Source organism: Aphidius gifuensis, linkage group LG4 (genome assembly GCF_014905175.1).
Source record: "Aphidius gifuensis isolate YNYX2018 linkage group LG4, ASM1490517v1, whole genome shotgun sequence".
Lineage (NCBI taxonomy): Eukaryota > Metazoa > Arthropoda > Insecta > Hymenoptera > Braconidae > Aphidius > Aphidius gifuensis.
The window spans coordinates 6,146,973-6,164,728 of record NC_057791.1 but is presented as its reverse complement, the minus strand read 5'-3'; the positions used below and the strand labels follow the sequence as shown (position 1 = coordinate 6,164,728).

The 17,756-nt window shown below is 27.4% G+C and overlaps 3 protein-coding genes across 3 annotated transcripts; 2 read left to right on the top strand and 1 right to left on the bottom strand.

The window, feature by feature from the left end:
- The first annotated feature begins 10,168 nt into the window (after positions 1 to 10,168).
- LOC122853791 lies at positions 10,169 to 12,188 on the top strand. Its single transcript, XM_044154212.1, has 5 exons — positions 10,169 to 10,314; positions 10,477 to 10,574; positions 10,685 to 10,874; positions 10,985 to 11,403; positions 11,493 to 12,188. Exons 2-5 carry the CDS (start codon positions 10,485 to 10,487, stop codon positions 12,186 to 12,188), a joined length of 1,395 nt encoding a protein of 464 aa, XP_044010147.1. The 5' UTR covers positions 10,169 to 10,314; positions 10,477 to 10,484.
- A 309-nt stretch (positions 12,189 to 12,497) lies between these two features.
- Positions 12,498 to 14,969, top strand: LOC122853790 (piwi-like protein Siwi). The gene is given in 7 exon segments (XM_044154210.1): positions 12,498 to 13,109; positions 13,207 to 13,213; positions 13,255 to 13,498; positions 13,585 to 13,690; positions 13,733 to 13,937; positions 14,099 to 14,577; positions 14,580 to 14,969. Coding segments are annotated over 7 exon segments (2,043 nt in total).
- A 798-nt stretch (positions 14,970 to 15,767) lies between these two features.
- On the bottom strand, positions 15,768 to 17,538 carry LOC122853789 (putative zinc finger protein 66). The gene is made up of 6 exons (XM_044154209.1): positions 17,168 to 17,538; positions 16,828 to 17,061; positions 16,496 to 16,738; positions 16,185 to 16,406; positions 16,037 to 16,097; positions 15,768 to 15,949 (listed from the first exon to the last, which is right to left on the bottom strand). Exons 1-6 carry the CDS (start codon positions 17,228 to 17,230, stop codon positions 15,768 to 15,770), a joined length of 1,005 nt encoding a protein of 334 aa, XP_044010144.1. The 5' UTR covers positions 17,231 to 17,538.
- Positions 17,539 to 17,756: the final 218 nt, after the last annotated feature.

Here is a 17,756-nt window from a genome sequence, read left to right as displayed (position 1 = left end):
GAACTTACTCAATTACGAAAAGAAAAAGAAACTATCGAGAACAATCATAGATTAGCTAAGCTTAAAGCCAGTGGATTGGAAAAAAAAAGAATAAGTGTCCTTGAAGAATATGAAAAGGAATTACAGAAGACGTTGATTTGATAAATTTTCCGGATTTTTTCAAAAATTTTAATCCAATATCAAAACAACGGAACACTTTTTTTTTAATGACTTAAAAACTTTGAGAAGTTGTGAAGTAATTGATTTCGCAATGCTTCAATAAATACCTATTGATTATGTTTGGACGAATTTTAAAATTGAAATAAATTAAACTACATTTGTTATAATCATATTTTATTTACTTGCTGATTTCAAAAAATTTAAATAAAAAACTCAAAGTCAATTATTGCATAATGTAAAATATTGTTTGTATATTTTCACCAACACTTGCAGGCAATTGAACTCACACTGTTCCACTAGGTTATGGCAATATCATGTTATTTTTACAGCCGCCATATGTCTACAAGCGGAAGTTTTAGCTTGTCGTGAGTTTGAGCCCTTAAAAAGTTGTTTACAAATCTCACTTGCATTTTGCAGGACATGTTTTGAAACTGGTTTGATCCACATGGTCGCAGCAAGAAGACCACGTGCAACTAAGGACTTGGGTAAAGGCAAGAAGACTAGAAATACTTCTAGTTTTCTTGGGTTATTGGGCATCGTGGACGTTCTTTATCGTCGTGAGTAGACATCATTTTCTTTCAAGTGCAAATAAAAAAAGGTATGCATTACAAACAATTTATCAAGTGTATTTTCCATTCAATTTGTCGAATTTATTTCGAGATTTTTGAAAATTTACTTCGAAAATCTCAAGCATTGTGTTGAGCCTGTTAAATTAAATAAAAAAGTCAATTGATTTTTTTTTATAGTTTAACCTGAAATATGGAGGCTGATACAATGAGCGAGACTCAATGGCGCGAAACATTAATTTCCATTTCGCAGGAAGAAGTAAGTACTTAATTATAATGTCAGACTATTAATCAAGATCAAAGAAATATACTCTGTTAAGTTTGGTTGGTTGCTAATTTATTTTATTTTATTTCATTTCATAGGTCAATTCACCAACTAGAATAAATGAACGTTATCCGTTTCATATTTATCGACGTATAATGCGTCTTTATTCACGTGGTACATTTAGATATACAAAAAACAATGAAGACGATGACGATGACGAAGATTTTGATGATAATGATGATAATGATGATGATGATGACGATAATAATGTTGATGATGATGATGATGATGATGATGTCAATGCAAATGTTGATGAAGAGTTTGAGAGATTGAAACGTGAACATAAAAAAAAAATTGTAGATCAACGTGATTCGCTCATGATGCGTATGCGTCCACTATTTCTTACTCAACCAAAACTTGAAACGAGTAAGTAATAAAATCAAATTAACAATATAATTTGAAAAAAAAAAACTATAATTTAATAATCATAATTTTTATTTTTCTATTTATTCAGTTTGCAAAAAAAAGATAAATAGATTCATTGATTCAGGCCTTACAGAATATAATTTTAATCAAACAAATGATTTGAATGATTTAAAATATATAATTAATCTTTGTGGATATAATTTGACGACGCTAAAGATATGGGCATATCCATATTCTCGAGTAATGTCATTGATTAAGTCTAATTGTCCAAATCTCAAGAAACTTTATTTGCAATTTATTGAAATAGAAAGTAATGATTTTGAAAATGTTTTTTCTAACATGTCTCAGCTTGAAACATTAGTAATTAATTGGTACTGTAAAAGTCTAACTTTACCAATGACTTTGATCAAGTCATTAGAAAAAGTTGGTGAAACCTTGAAAGAATTTAAGCTTGAATGTGATTCTAAAAAATTTTATCCTTTGGACTCAGATTCATTAGTTACGGTAAATATAAATTTTACAACTATTCCAATATAAAAAAAAAAAATTTTGTTTTTTTTTTTTTTTGATTCTCGATAAATAATAATAATTTAAATTATTTATCTTTCAGGTATTTTCTCCAGAAACCGAAGCTTTCACGGCTATAATTGGAAATATGAAAAATCTCGAGCATTTAACGATTTATGTCGATTACAGTCTTACAGATGAATTCTTGATAAATATTGCCAATAATTCTGAAAATTTAAAATCTTTATGTGTAATTGGTCCAAATATAACGGAGAAAGGTATACTTGCACTTAATAATTTAAAGCAGTTAACCTTATATGCAATCTTGATTAATGATTAATCAAGAGAATCAGAAAAAGAAAATAAATTCATCACTGATCAATCTCACGAAACAATTACATACTTGGACATATATCGAATTGCATTCAAGTCTGCGATAACAGTTCAATAATTGAACTTATTGAAGGCTTACAAAATTTAAGAAATTTGTTTATAAAAAAGTCAAAAGTTACTCTTAAAGATGTCAAAGAAACATGTAACTTTACAGAACGTCGTGAATTAAACTTAGATGTATCTGCTTCTTTTAAAGTTCCTGATGATTTCGAATTCAAAACGAAATCATACATATTTTTTAGTGATTATTAAACGATTCAAATTAAGCTAATTATAGAATTGAATTACTATAATAATGTGTCCAAGCGTGTAATTGTGAGCATTTATTAAAAATAATAATGTTTCATTATTAAAATATTTTTCTTTGAGTAATTCATTCAGTTGTTATTTCCTGCCCTTTTTTTTTTTTTTACTAATTAAGAAAGTTCGAACACGGCTCGATTATCTTTAACTTTTTTTTAAATTTTTAGAGTAGCTTTATGAAATAGTTATCTATATTATGCCAAAATTTCGAAAGTCTATCCCTGCTAGTAAAATAGTTATTAATGTTTAAAGTCAATGAATTTTAACGTGTACGCTATAACGTGAAAAACAAAAAATGTTGAAAAAAACAAACAACATATCTCGAATATCCCCGGTGTTTTTGTCTTAACACCCAAATAAAAAACAACCAAATTAACAACCAAATAAAAAACTGCCTTCATAAAACTTCAAAATCTTAGAAAAATTATAGAAAAAAAAAAAAAAATTCAAGGTTCCTGCTAGAAAGTTTAACTATCATTGTTTTTGAAAAAAAAAAAAAGTCAAAGAGTGAAGGAGTGGAAGTAACAAAATACGTTTGTGTGTATAAAAATGGGAATAGCGAGCTAGAAAAGTGGAGGGGGAACGGTAGGGGAAGCGTATGGGAGCGAACTCGGCAATTGCCATTGGAACCGTGAGCAGAAATTGTGGGAAAGGCAATTGCCGAGTTCGCTCCCAAGCCCAAGAAATAAGGGGATTAAATTTTTCGGGCAAACCGGTTCATCCGAGTTCGCTCCCGTTTTAAAAAAATGAAGAATCCGAGTTCGCTCCGTACGCTTCCCCTACCATTCCCCCTCCACTTTTCTAGCTCGCTGTTCCCATTTTTATACTCAAGATCTAGCTTTAATTATAGCCAAACAATCAATATCTACATTATTTTACTTAGCTAGATTTTTTTCTTAGCTGTAATTGTAGCCGAACAATCAATATCTACATTATTTTACTTAGCTATAGATTTTTTACTTAGCTGTAATTGTAGCCAAACAATCAATGTCTACTTTATTTTACTCAGCTAGATTTTTTACTTAGCCTTAATGTGAAGGGAAATGTAAAGGGAGGGGGTACCCAAAACGAAAGTAGGGGAATATTAGAAAGAGAGCGATGGGAGCGAACTCGGAAGCCAAAATATCGCGTTTCGGAGCAAACTCGGATTTTTTTTAGGCCTTAATCCGGCTTGGGAGCGAACTCGGTAACAGCCGTTCCAATAACAGTAACAGGATCAGTAATTAGTAATTACTGTTGTAGCATTTTTTATTATCTCTAGATTCAATACAAGTGGTGCTTCTTCAGTGTCATCGTTTTCTTGAGGCACATTTTCAATGGGTGACAGTGTCGTTCTAAATGAAGTATCACTTTCTTTTTTTATAATTGGAAAATCTTTTTTTGATAAATCCAATGGCTGTTTAAGAGGCAAATTTTGATGTTGTTGTCTAATTATTTTAAAGGAACATATACCCAGGTAGTCAATTTGAGGTCACTTTTTGACTTCACACGTTAATTTGATATGAGAAGTCAAAAAATTGACTCTTATTTCTATCTGGGATATTACTATTAGAAACATAAAAACAGCAAAGCGGTATTTAATGTTTTAAAGAGCTTATACCTCTTTTTCTTTTTATTCTCCTTATAATTTTAAAAATTTCACGTCAATCTTTTTAAAAAAATTAAGGATTTATTTTAGGGACATAGAGCCAACAAGGGGGGTTTCGAAAATTTCATATTTTTTTTTAAATGATTTTTGAAAGTTCATATAAATTATTATATTTAAGATTATAAACATAACGTTACAATAATATGACATTCTTATTCTATTTATTACCATAACTACTGAAATTATTTAACTGAAGAAAAAAAAAAACTATACATCACCGTCTCTGTCTCTGATGTCTTTGATTATATAATAATTTTCAAAACAACCTATAATTTTAACAATTATCACTCCTCAACTAAACTAATTCTTTTTTATAAGTTTCTATCAAATATTCCATACGATTATTGCTTTCAATAAGTGTTGCCATTTGATTTTTCATAATTTCAATCGTCTCTTCAAGTTTTTCAATTCTTCGTTCTTTCGCAATTTCATCAATTTTCGAAACAATATCTTTGTGAGTATTTGACAAATGATTATTCGTGTTATCGATCAAGTTTAAAATTTTATCATTTCCCTGACGATGAAAATTGTCTCGCTTATTTGCATCGTCAGCTATCTTTGAAATGTTGATCTTTAATTCATCAATGTCAGATGCTAATTCTTCGAGTCCTCTCTCTGAATTACTAGATACAATTTCGATTGCACGATCAACTATTTCTTGATCCATATGAGTGATGGGCAGACATTGTTCATTACCACTTTTTTTCCAATCAACAATAATATTATTTTTATATGGTTTTATTGCTAAATATTCAGGATAAAGAAATAAACGATTTGTAAAAATACTTGGTAATTTCCATTTACGATGTAATGGATATTCTTTACACGTTTCACAACACAAACCAAATGGATTTATTCTAAATATTTCATCAACACATAAAAGTCGTTTTGTTCTTGATGTTAAATTAACTAATTTAGCCTTACCAAGAATACTATTTGTATCAGAAACAGCTAAACCATTTAATAAATTAAATAAAATAATTGCCATTAAAAATACAAATATTGAAAAAACAATTCTGCTTGCTTTTGGATGTAAATCAAATGGTAAATCATTTGAATTATATTCACCAGTAAACATAATAAATGTTTTAAATATAAAATCAAATAAATTTATATTTTTTTTATCAATATTACCAAAAAGAATAAAAAATGAAATACCAAAACCAATAAATAATGGTACAAAAAGTATTGAAAATTTAATAAATGTATTTGCAACTGTTTTAAATATTTCAAAACCAGCTGACATTTTTGGTGATTGTCCAATTAATAATGTTAAATTCCAACTTGATATTAAAACAGCAATAATATTTACTTCGATTCCACCACCAAATATAGCAATAATACTTGTTATTATTAACAAAAATTCAAGCAAATTATCAAATGATTTTAAATAATTAATTGGTGATAAAAAAAATTGGAAAATTTCACGTAATATTAAAATAATTATTAGCAATAATGTTAAAATCCGCAGTACACTTGATTTACCATAAAAAAAAATGATAAATAATTCATTTTCTTGTTCAAATGTCATAGTATTATTGCTTTGAATTTTATTATAATCAAGCCATGTGTTAGTGACAATAAATAAATTGAGAAATAAATAAAAAATGATATAAAAAATGCAATTTATAAAAAATATTAGTTTCAATTGATTCCATTTCATAAATAGAAACGATTCAATAAGTGGATGATTCAACAAATGTCTAAGTCTCGAGTTCTTAGATATTGCATTAATTGATTCAATTTCACTCAAGTAAAAACAATTTTCAGGATAAAAACATGAATGTGGATTTAAACTGTTGTATCGAAATATTAATTGATTTTCTTCAACAATTTTTGATGGTTTAATTTCTAAACAACTGTCGAAATATTTCGATAATATTTTTTCTGATATATGATCAACCGATGCGACATTATTATAATTTTTATGACCAAGATAACTACCTTTTTTTAATAGATTTAATATTAATTCTTCATCACCAATAATATTTGCATAGTGAAGAGCTGTGTTACCATATTCTGTTAAAAAAAAAACAAGATAAGATTTAATTTTTATTGGCTTATTGATTTTTAATAATTATATATTTACCATCTTGAAGACGAACATTAACATTTGGCTGACTTAGTGTTATTTTTAAACATTTTAATTTTGCCTTTAAAGCTGCTGGATCAATTGATGAATCATCTTGGTTTTCAGCACAAAGCATCAAATTTTCTGGTCCTTGAACATTTGATTTAAATAATTCTTTGAGTACTTCAGGGCATGTATTTTTCATAGCTATTTGTCTAGCTTGTCTAATTGTTGATTCAAATTGTTCAGAGTTGTTTGCTTGTTCACTTGTTTTATAAAATGGTACTTGTGTTGATGGTAATTTATCTATATTTACTAATTCATGTTCTTGATCGTTCTCTGCTTCGCTAAAAGCATCAGAATGAATACTTCTCGATCCAAATAGACTTGACATAGATTTATTGCCTCTAGATCTTGAAGATCCTAGTGATAATGATGGAGAATTCCATACTAACGTCGATCCGTCATGGCCATGTTGAAAGTTGCTACCGATTTTTACCCCGGATAATTCATGAAGATCAATACTTCTCGGTGAATTAACTGGCAGCAATATTCTTTTATTAATTAAAACTGGAATGAATTTTGATAATTTATCATTGACACTACATTCTTTTATCAACTCATCAATATCTTTCAGTTCAAGGCTTTCTAAATTATCAATAAATTCATTTTCATATCCTTCATGAAGATAATATCGAAGTACATAATAATTATTTTTATAATTTTGAATAGGCAGCAGTGGTATATCTGGAAATGTTGTCTTCATAAGTTGACGTGTGTTGATCTTTTGAATTGAACTGTATCGATCAATATCAATAAACATTTTTGTTCCTCTCATTATTAAATTAACCATTTCTTTGTCAAATCGTTCAGCAGCATAATGAAGTGGTGTTGAACCATAAATATCTGGTATATTTGGATCAGCTGAATGTGATAATAAAATTTCCACAGATTGGTAATCATTTTTTTCAACTGCAATGTGAAGTGAAGTTCTTCGAGACTTATCAGATGTCATTAAATTAATATTTACATTTGAATATTTTAAAAGATTAATGATAACATTGTGATGCTTTTTCTCAACGGAAAAATGAATTGGTGCTAATTTATAATGATCATTTATTTTATTTGGATCAGCACCATATTTTAAAAGAAGATCAACGTAATCAGATTTATCATTGATACAAAATATCTCCAGTAAATTATTATTTCTATCCGTATAAATGTAATTAAAAATTTTATGTAAAATTTTTTTTTCTTGGTATTTTATTAATTGATTTTCAAATTCTTCATAATTCATGTATTCTTCAAATGTTGTTAATAACTTTATTGCAATTTTTTTAATTTCTTCATGGTGTGCAGGCTTTGGTAATAACAACTCTTTATTTAATTTCATTTTTCTAAACAAAAAAAGAATAATTTTACGAGTCAATTTTTTTATAAATAAACATTAAAATGTTTCTCTAATTATGTACTTGTTTTTAACGAATAAAAAATATAATTTTAATATAAATTAATTTCATTTTAATATTATATAATTATATAAAATATTCTAATGGATATTTATTATTTTTTATCCTACCTGATTAATTGGAAATTTATGTAGTCTGTAATTATACAACAACTTGGTGGTTTTAGCGACTCAAAAAAGTCATCAAAAAATTAGTTACTTTGATATGAATTGTTTGCACTTGTTCACGTCGAGAAACTCAAAAATTAGTGACTACGATTTTTTCCGTCTATTTTTTAATTTAATAATATATTGTTAAAAAGAAAAAAACACATGGGCACATTATTATATTTTTAAGAAACGTGGCAGTTTTTAATTTAACTTGTATTGATAGTGACAAGGTATCGACGTCGACTGTGTATATTATATTATAAAAAGTTGTCGAGTTTTAGTTACAAAGCCTTGTGGCTCTTTTTATCAGCATAGATAAAAAAAAAAAAAATTTTAAATCTAATTTTAATTCTTATGTTAGTGGTGAATAGACTCAGTCTTTATTATCTACTATAAAAAACTTCAACACAAAGGTAGAATATTCTGTTATTAATGACTATTATTGTATTTAAAAAAACCAACATCTCATTTAGAATTATGAAGATCATAATAAAATGAAAATGAACAAGTACGCATTATATTATTTTGACAAAATAACACTTTACTTATTCATTTATTTTTTTTTTTTTTACATTTTTTAAATGTAATTATTTCAAGAAATTGGGATAATAAAATATACAAACATACTTATTATGTATATATACATAATAGGTATATATTTGTAGGACTATTATTAGGACTATAGTCCTATGTTCCTGACACTTAAGTTTTTTTTTTTTTTTAATGTTGAGTTTACCATAAAATCATTCTCTTGATGTACACTAGATTACACAAATGACTTCCCACTCGCTCGGGAACTTCCACGAAAGTCGACCGTATGTAAAAATATCTACGATTACCCATGGGTGACATTTTTCTAATTCTATAAACATTTGATTTTATATCTAGATAACAATTGTTATAAAATCAAATATTTATAAGACTTGAAAAATGTCACCCATGAGTGATCTGAGATATTCTTGCAAACTAAAAGAATCCAGCCGTCACTTGTCAAAGAGGTAATAATGAAAAGCTCAAAATTGAATATGATGAACACCTGACAATTCATGATAGAAAAAATGCGAAATAATATTAAACAATAATATGAAAACAGCTGCGTACCAGTAAACTCTGTGGGTATCCATGATCAGTTTTACATCTATTTGGATATTGGGGACTTGGGGTTGAGCATAAATTAAAAGTCGTTTCAGAAATCTCAAAGAAGATACCAGAACAATAATTGTGATAATTGTTAGGAACTGCAAATACATTAATTTAAAAATCAACAGCATTATTATTATTAGATTGTATCTTTTCAAAAATTCAATAATTTCAGTTAATAATTTTCTCCGATTTTCTCCGATTTTTGTCCACATTTTCCCCGACTTACTTCGATTCACTCCGCTTTACTCGATTGACTCCGTATTTTTTTTCGTTTTCGTTTTTTTTTTTTTTATTTTTTGGTAGTAAGTATTGCATTAAACAATTTTTAATTATAATCTCTTTTTTTGCGTTTTTTCCATCAATATTCTGTACCAACAGATAATATATAAGTAAAAACCGTTGAAAATCTTGACGTTGTTTACACTTGTATGCATACAAGTGTGTGTACAAATATGTTATACATTAATTTGTGTGATTCGTATGCCAATGCGTACATGGTCACTGATTCATTTTTATTTTTCTGTGTATGATAATTAAAGATAGTGTAGAAAGTTTAATTGATTGTAGAAAATAAATAGTAGTATTGGGGAAGTTATTTTGTTTTAAAATATACTGTTATTTTTTTTTTTTTTTCATAATTTTTCGTTTTGCAATATACGTGTATCATATATTTCATTTATTTAACAGGATTGGTCATTGTGCATTAATTATCGTGATTTATAAATATATGTATAATTTAAATTAATACATGAAAATTAATTGAGTTTTATTAGGTTAAAAAAACTTGTGTATCACATGAATTTATATATGCTAAGTAATAAATACTCTTTCAATAAATAAAATTTATCGTAATTTTTTTTTTCATACATTTATTAATGTTATGTAAATATTAATTCAAATTGATTGAAATCGAAATTTTAATTCAAAACTTCATTCAACGATAGTCTAGGTCTCTACTTTACCAGTCGAGTAGCTTGAAAAATATATACATACGGATTTTTTGTGTGAGTCCCATTGAGTCCCATACGGCATACAGAAAATTTTGTCCACCAGTCTGGCAACCCTGGCAACGCTGCACACGTGGTTAATTTTGTCAAAGTAAGGCTACATACCCTACATATCTCGTGAAAATTAACTTCGTCAACTAAAATTTTAACTCAGTTCTTTACACAAAAACTTGATTGAAGACATTTTTATTCAACAAGTTGGTTATAGGTAAAATACCATTTTATTTACGTTCATCGAAAATAACAATAGGTATAAAGTTCAATCAATTTATTGAGTATTTTTTATTAAATTTTTCGAATCTATTAGAGGTTATAATAATTCATCTATTTTTTTTTTTTTTTTCTATATTTTGTAATAAAAATAAATAAGACAACCTCATGGAGACTGATATGGAGATTGACATGGAGACTGATACAAGTGATCTGATTGAAAAGTTCGAACAACAAACTTTAAATGTCCAGGAAGAAGTAAGTTTCATATGTTATCATAAGAATTATAGTTAATTAATTGCAGAATTTTCAGCTGCTGTAATTTTTTATTATTAATTAAATTAAATGATAAATTTATTTTTTTATAGATGACCTCAGTTTCAAGCAGACCAGTTCAATATGATATAATAATGAAAAAAATTATTGAAGATATTCTAAAAATTGATCTTAATCCCAAGATGAGTTTCAGAGCAAGACAAAAAGTATTGAAAGCACACCATAAACAGCTTGTGCTTGAGTGGTATAATCTATATGCGAATGAACCACGACTCGAAAAAAGTAAGGAATAACAACAGAATAATTTTTTATGATAAAAATAAAATTCTATATGATCATCAATTTATGATTATTATCAATACTAATAATAACATTATTTATTTATTTTTCAGTATGTAAAAATAGAGAACTTGTTTTTTCATTCTTTACTGAATATCAGTTAAAGACACCATCAGATGAACATAAAAATTTCGTTGATTTAAAATATTTAATTGAATTCTGTGGATATAATTTAACGTACCTTGATCTCACAAGATATCCTTTTTCTGGAATAATGCCATTGATTAAGACCAACTGTCTAAATCTCAAGACACTTTTAGTACAATTTAAAGAAATGAAAGATGAAGATTTTAAAGATGTTTTTTCTAATATGCATCAACTTGAAAGGCTAGAAGTTGATTGGAAATGTAAAAAATTAACACTGCCAATGACTTTCATCGAGTCATTAGAAAAAGTGAGTGGAACCTTAAAGGACTTAACACTTGCATGTTTTTCGAAAAAAGGTATTTTGTTACAAGATTCATTGGCTTCGGTAAGTTTAATAAAATTTTAGTAAATATAATTATCTATGTAGAATAAAAGCATTTAATTTAGTTTTCAATAAAAATAATTATTTTTCAGATGTTCCCTCGAATGATCACTTTGAAATGTTTACAAGTATATGGTTTTCGACCGAGTCAATCAGCCATCCAGTTGATAAGTGAAATGAAAAATTTAATTACTCTACAATTAGTTCCGCTTCATGCTGGTCAAATGCTTCATGCGGATCAAATCAATATGTCTCCAATTGGGAGTCTGATAAATCTTGAAAGATTAAATTTTTTTTGGGATTGCGATGATACAGATGAATTATTGATTAATCTCGGTGATAATGCTAAAGGATTAAGAAGTTTACGTATATTTGGTACAAATTTAACAGATAATGGTATGATCGCCGTTAAAAAAATGAGTCAATTGCATTGGCTCAGTATTTGTGATCCTTTAGATTCAGTAACAGCGACAAATAATTTTATCACTGATGAATCAATTCAATGTTTATTTAATGAACAGATACGTTATTTAGATTTATCAAATTGCTCTCAAGTTTCTAATAGATCAGTGGTTAAACTTTTTGAAAATTTACCAATCCTAGAATGTATATCAGTTGTAAATACTAATGTTACTATTGGAATCGTTGAAGAGTTATCTAAATTTTCGGAATTTCGTGAGACGAAACTACATGTATGTGTTTCCTTTCCTATTAAAGAATGTAATGGTGTTTTAAAGTCATTATTGGAATCACATAATGTTGTATTCGTGTCTCAATATACAGATTAATCAATTAATTATATCTTTGAATCTATAATTAAGTTTAATAGTTTAATATCACGATTGTATCGATCTCTATATAGTAGCTATACAGTCAATATTGTAATAATAATTTAATAAAAGATAATAAATAATGTTCTGCATTTAATATTTACTTGCGATCAATGAATCTTGATTCTGTTGTTATTTATAATAATTTGCAATGTAAATTTAAAAAGAAAATTGAGAAATAAAAAAATTTGTTATGAATTTATTTTTAGTTTGTATTTAACATTTTTAAATTTATTCAATTAAACATAAATTAAAAATAATTATGTTATGGATCCAGTTACTCGTCCATCACAATGGCTTGAATCAAAAAAAGGTACATCTGGAAAATCTTTTAACTTCCATTCAAATTACTTCAAGTCGAAAGCAGCAACAGACTGGTGTCTTCATCATGTTGATATTCAACCAGAAGAAGATCTTACATTTGTCAGAAAAGGTTTATTGGGTCTTCATAAAGAAAAATTGGGTGGTTATATGTTTGATGGAACATTACTTTATTTATGTGCCCATTTGGCAAATGATGTTAATGAATTTACAAGTACTCGTCAATCAGATGGTGTACAAATGCGTATAATTGTTAAATTAACTGGTACATTGGAAAAAGGAGATCCTTATTATCTTCAATTTTACAATATTTTAATGAGAAAATGTTTATCACATTTGAAATTACAATTTGTTGGAAGAAACTTTTTTGATCCACATGCTAAAGTTGAAATTCGTGAGCATCGTTTTGAGCTGTGGCCAGGATACATAACATCAATTCGTCAGCATGAACAAGATCTTTTGATGTGTTGTGAAATAACACACAAAGTTATGAGACAACAAAATTTACTTCACATCATGTCTCGTATCAGAGAAGAAAAAGGTGGTGGAGATTTTCAGGTATATATTTTTATTAAATTGTTGTGTTTTAATTAAAATTGTATAAATATTTATTTATTAATATTGAATTAATATTTGTTTTTAAATTCATTTTTAGGCTGCATGTAAAGCTGATGTCGTTGGAATAACTGCAGTATATTGACAGATTCCAACAACAACACATACACAGTTGAAGACATTGATTTTCAAACTAAACCATCATCAACATTCCATTTGAAAAAAGAAAATCGTGAAATTTCTTATGCTGAATATTATCGTAATAAATACAACATCAACATTCGCAACATGACCCAACCAATGTTGGTAACATGTACAACTGATAAGAATCGTCGATCTGGTCGAGCTGAAATTGTTTATTTAGTTCCTGAACTTTGTCATGCAACAGGTCAGTTAATTTAAATATTAATTATTCTTTTTTTTCAATTAAAAATCTAGTTAAATTACTTGGTGCTTAATTGTGATAAATTTTATTCAGGTATGCAATGAGAAATGACTTTAGACTTGTGGATGCTATGGCTCAGCATACACGTATTAATGCACAACAACGTGTTCAAAAATTAAATGCATTAAACGTCTTTATAGTGAACCACAAGTTGTCACTGAATTCCGTCAATGGAATTTAGATTTTAGAATTGGGAAAAGAGTTGATCACTGTTCCAGCTCGTGTTTTGAATGAAGCAAAAATTATTTTTGCTAATAATATTTCTGTTGGTGCTGGTCGAAGTGCTGATTGGACAAATGCATTTAGAAGTAATGGATTATTACGACCTGCACCATTTAATGACTGGGCTGTACTTGTGCCTGATAAACTCGCAAGAGATGCAAGAAGTTTTTTTTAGAACATGCAACGCTCTCTTAAAAACTTTTAAATGCGTGATCCACGTTATATTGAAATGCGCAATGATTCAGCTCAATCATTTACCAATGAACTTGACAAAGTATTGAGTCAATCAAATCCATAAATTGTATTTTGCATTGTCAATAAAAAAAATGTTGTGTTGATTGTCCAGTACCATCACAAGTTGTAACATCAAAATGTTTTAATCCAAAAAGAATGTTGTCAATTTAAACAAAAGTTGCAATACAAATGAATTGTAAAATTGGTGGTTATCCTTGGTCAATTGCTATACCGATGAAAGGCTTGATGGTTATTGATTTTGATGTTTGTCATGGTACAAATCAAAAAGGAAAAGATTTTGGTGAAATGGTAGCATCATTTGATTCAAACATTGGACGTTATTTCTCAGCAGTTTTATTCCACTCAAGTAGTGAAGAATTATCAAATGATCTTGCTGTTAATATAGCAAAAGCACTTCACAAATATCGTGAATATAATAATGTTCTTCCACAACGAATTGTCATTTACAGAGATGGTGTTGGTGAAGGACAAGTACCATATGTATTTGAGCATGAAGTTCGAAGTTTTCGTTCACGTGTTGCTAATTTTTATCAAAAAGAACCAACTGAAATTCAAATATGGCTTATGTTGTTGTTACCAGGAGATTAAATACACGTTTGTTTGCTGATAATCGTGGACAAATTGGTAATCCACCACCTGGTACAATTGTTGATGATGTTATAACATGTCCAACAAAATATGATTTCTTTGTTGTTGCACAAGCTGTTAGACAAGGATCTGTTGCACCAACATCATTCAGTATTATTGATGATGATGTTTGTCTTCCACCAGATAGAATGCAACAATTAACATATCGATTCATGAACATGTACTTTAATTGGTCTGGTACTGTTAAAGTTTCTGCTCCTGTACAATTTGCTCATAAACTTGCATTTTCGATATCACAATCAATTCATATTGCACCAAGTAGTCATCTTGATTCATTACTTTACTTTTTGTAAATTATATTACAAAAAAAACATGATGATACTCTTGAAATATTTGACTGGTTTCAAACAATTTTTTATTTTCATATTTTTTTGATTTAAAAAAAATCAAATTGCCAGTTGAACTATTTTTTTTTTTCTTAAAAAACTTAACTATTTTTAAAAAAAAAAATACATTGAATGCTTTTTACATATTACTTCACGGCTTGTTTGAAGAAACAAAAAAAAAAAGATTGAATAATGAATTATTTTTCAAGTCCTAAATAAAATTAAGGAAATGATATTTTCTTATTATAATGTAATCACAATAATTATCAGGTTTTTCTTTTTTTTTTTTTTATACTCTGTTACTTTTCTATAAATGTATTATTAATATTAAATTAACTACCTCATTACTGATTTGGTAATATTTTGTACTTTGCTTGCTTGAAAACTTATTTTCGCTTTATTTTTAATAATTCATCATTAAAAAAAATGTTATTATTTTCATATAAAAATAATATTATAAAATTAATTTTAATATCAAATTTATTAGCAAAAAAAAAAAACGAAGAAATTTTCCGGAATCATTGAATCATTAAATTGAATCGAAAAAAAAAGAAAAGACAAAATTATTATATTTTGACAAAATGACACTTTATTTATTAATAATTTTTTTTTTTTTTTTGTCTTTTTTAATGTAATATTTATTTCATAGAATTATTTGTTCTTTAATTATACATATATTATATACACTTAAAAATTTATCAGTATACTAAGTTTCAGAGGATGAGAAAATAAAATTATTATTATCATACATATTTGAAACTATTTTTAATAGAGTTTACAGCGAAGTGGATTCATGTGTTGGCTGTAAGAGCCAGAGTGTGAAAAACGTTTAAGACATTTAATGCATTGAAATGGTTTTTCTCCAGTATGTAGACGTTTGTGTTCAGTTAAATGATGCTTGCGTTTAAATGCACGAGGACATTCTTCGCATTTGTATGGTCTTTGACCTGTTTAAAAACAAAAAAACAAAAAACACAATTGATAAATTAAATGATTGATTAAATTTGACAAATAAAAATAAATAAAAAACTAACCGGAATGTTGATACATGTGTCTTTCACATTCACTGTTCTCTTGAATTATCATAATAGGACTCTAAATTTAAAAAAAAAAACACACAATTTATTGTAATTAAATATTCATTCAAATATCAATTATTATTGATGCTAAAAACAATTTTACCTTAATTCCTGTTGTTGCATTTTTTTGAATATCTGTAGATTCTTCAATAACAACTGGTCCATCATTTTGCTGTTGTTGCTGTTGTGAACTATGTGTTGGAAATGATTTGTTAAATAGGTCACGAATATGCTCGGCCAGTTGTTTGTTTTCAGTAATTTGTAGTTTTTCATTTGTTGCAAGAACACTTTCACGTTCACTTTTCTTTTGAATCATCATAGGATTCTAAATTTAAAAAAAAAAACACACACAATTTATTGTAATTAAATATTCATTCAAATATCAATTATTATTGATGCTAAAAACAATTTTACCTTAATCACAGAAACACGAACAGCAGTTTCTGTTGTTGCATTTTCTTGAATATCTGTAGATTCTTCAATAACAACTGGTCCATCATTTTGCTGTTGTTGCTGTTGTGAACTATGTGTTGAAAATGATTCGTTAAATTGATCACAAACATGCTCGGCCAGTTGTTTGTTTTCAGTAATTTGTAGTTTTTCATTTGTTGCAAGAACACTTTCACGTTCACTTTTCTTTTGAATCATCATAGGATTCTAAATTTAAAAAAAAAAACACACACAATTTATTATAATTAAATATTCATTCAAATATCAATTATTATTGATGCTAAAAACAATTTTACCTTAATCACAGAAACACGAACAGCAGTTTCTGTTGTTGCATTTTCTTGAATATCTGTAGATTCTTCAATAACAACTGGTCCATCATTTTGCTGTTGCTGCTGTTGTGAACTATGTGTTGAAAATGATTCGTTGAATTGATCACAAACATACTCTGCCACTTGTTCGTTTTCAGTAATTTGTAGTTTTTTATTTGTTGCAATAACACTTTCACATTCACTTTGTAGTTCATCTTTCTATATTTAAAAAAAAAAAACACACACACACACAATTATTTCAATTGATTATTTTTAACTATTAATTATTATTATTAATAAAAATAATAGAAAAAAAAAGGTTAACCTGGACGGCAAACTTGGCACGTTTTGCACCGAAGGTGCCATTGTTTTTTTCTGTATCTGACATTGGAATTTATTAAGAAATTGCTTTTGTGAAAAAAAAAAATATAACTTGAACAATTTATATTTTCTAAACGACAACTTTTTTTTTCCCAACCAAGCCCAGCAACAAAGTAGCTATGAGGTAGAGTGAAGGTGTCGTCGACAACATGTATGTATTCATATATTATATTCAAAGAAAACCTGCCGTGTTGTTGTCAAAATTCTCGTCACTCTCTCCGCCAAAACCAAAACAAAAACAATTCAAATTCTTCTAAGTGTTGAGTATACTCAACGCTCCCGGTCATTTAGCCCACTCGGAATGTTAAGAATAGTGAATTGTATGAACCGTAAACTGACAGAAAAGTTTCCATTAAAATTGAAAACATTAAATTGATATTTTACTTTAAAGTAAATGAATTAGTAAAATTTATAATAATAATATCCATTAAAAATTAATTACATTAATTACAAATAATAAGATAGAAAGTTTTGAAATGCTAAGAATATTGTAGTTAGAAAATATGACCAAAAAAAAAATATTAAATAAAAAA

Coding starts and splice junctions, on each gene's coding strand:
- LOC122853791 (XM_044154212.1), top strand. CDS start 10,485: ATGGAGACTGATATGGAGATTGACATGGAGACTGATACAAGTGATCTG. Junction 10,575..10,684: donor CTTTAAATGTCCAGGAAGAA/GTAAGTTTCATA, acceptor ATTTTTTTATAG/ATGACCTCAGTTTCAAGCAG. Junction 11,404..11,492: donor TACAAGATTCATTGGCTTCG/GTAAGTTTAATA, acceptor ATTATTTTTCAG/ATGTTCCCTCGAATGATCAC.
- LOC122853789 (XM_044154209.1), bottom strand. CDS start 17,230: ATGTCAGATACAGAAAAAAACAATGGCACCTTCGGTGCAAAACGTGCC. Junction 16,739..16,827: donor TTCGTGTTTCTGTGATTAAG/GTAAAATTGTTT, acceptor TTTTAAATTTAG/AATCCTATGATGATTCAAAA. Junction 16,407..16,495: donor TTCGTGTTTCTGTGATTAAG/GTAAAATTGTTT, acceptor TTTTAAATTTAG/AATCCTATGATGATTCAAAA.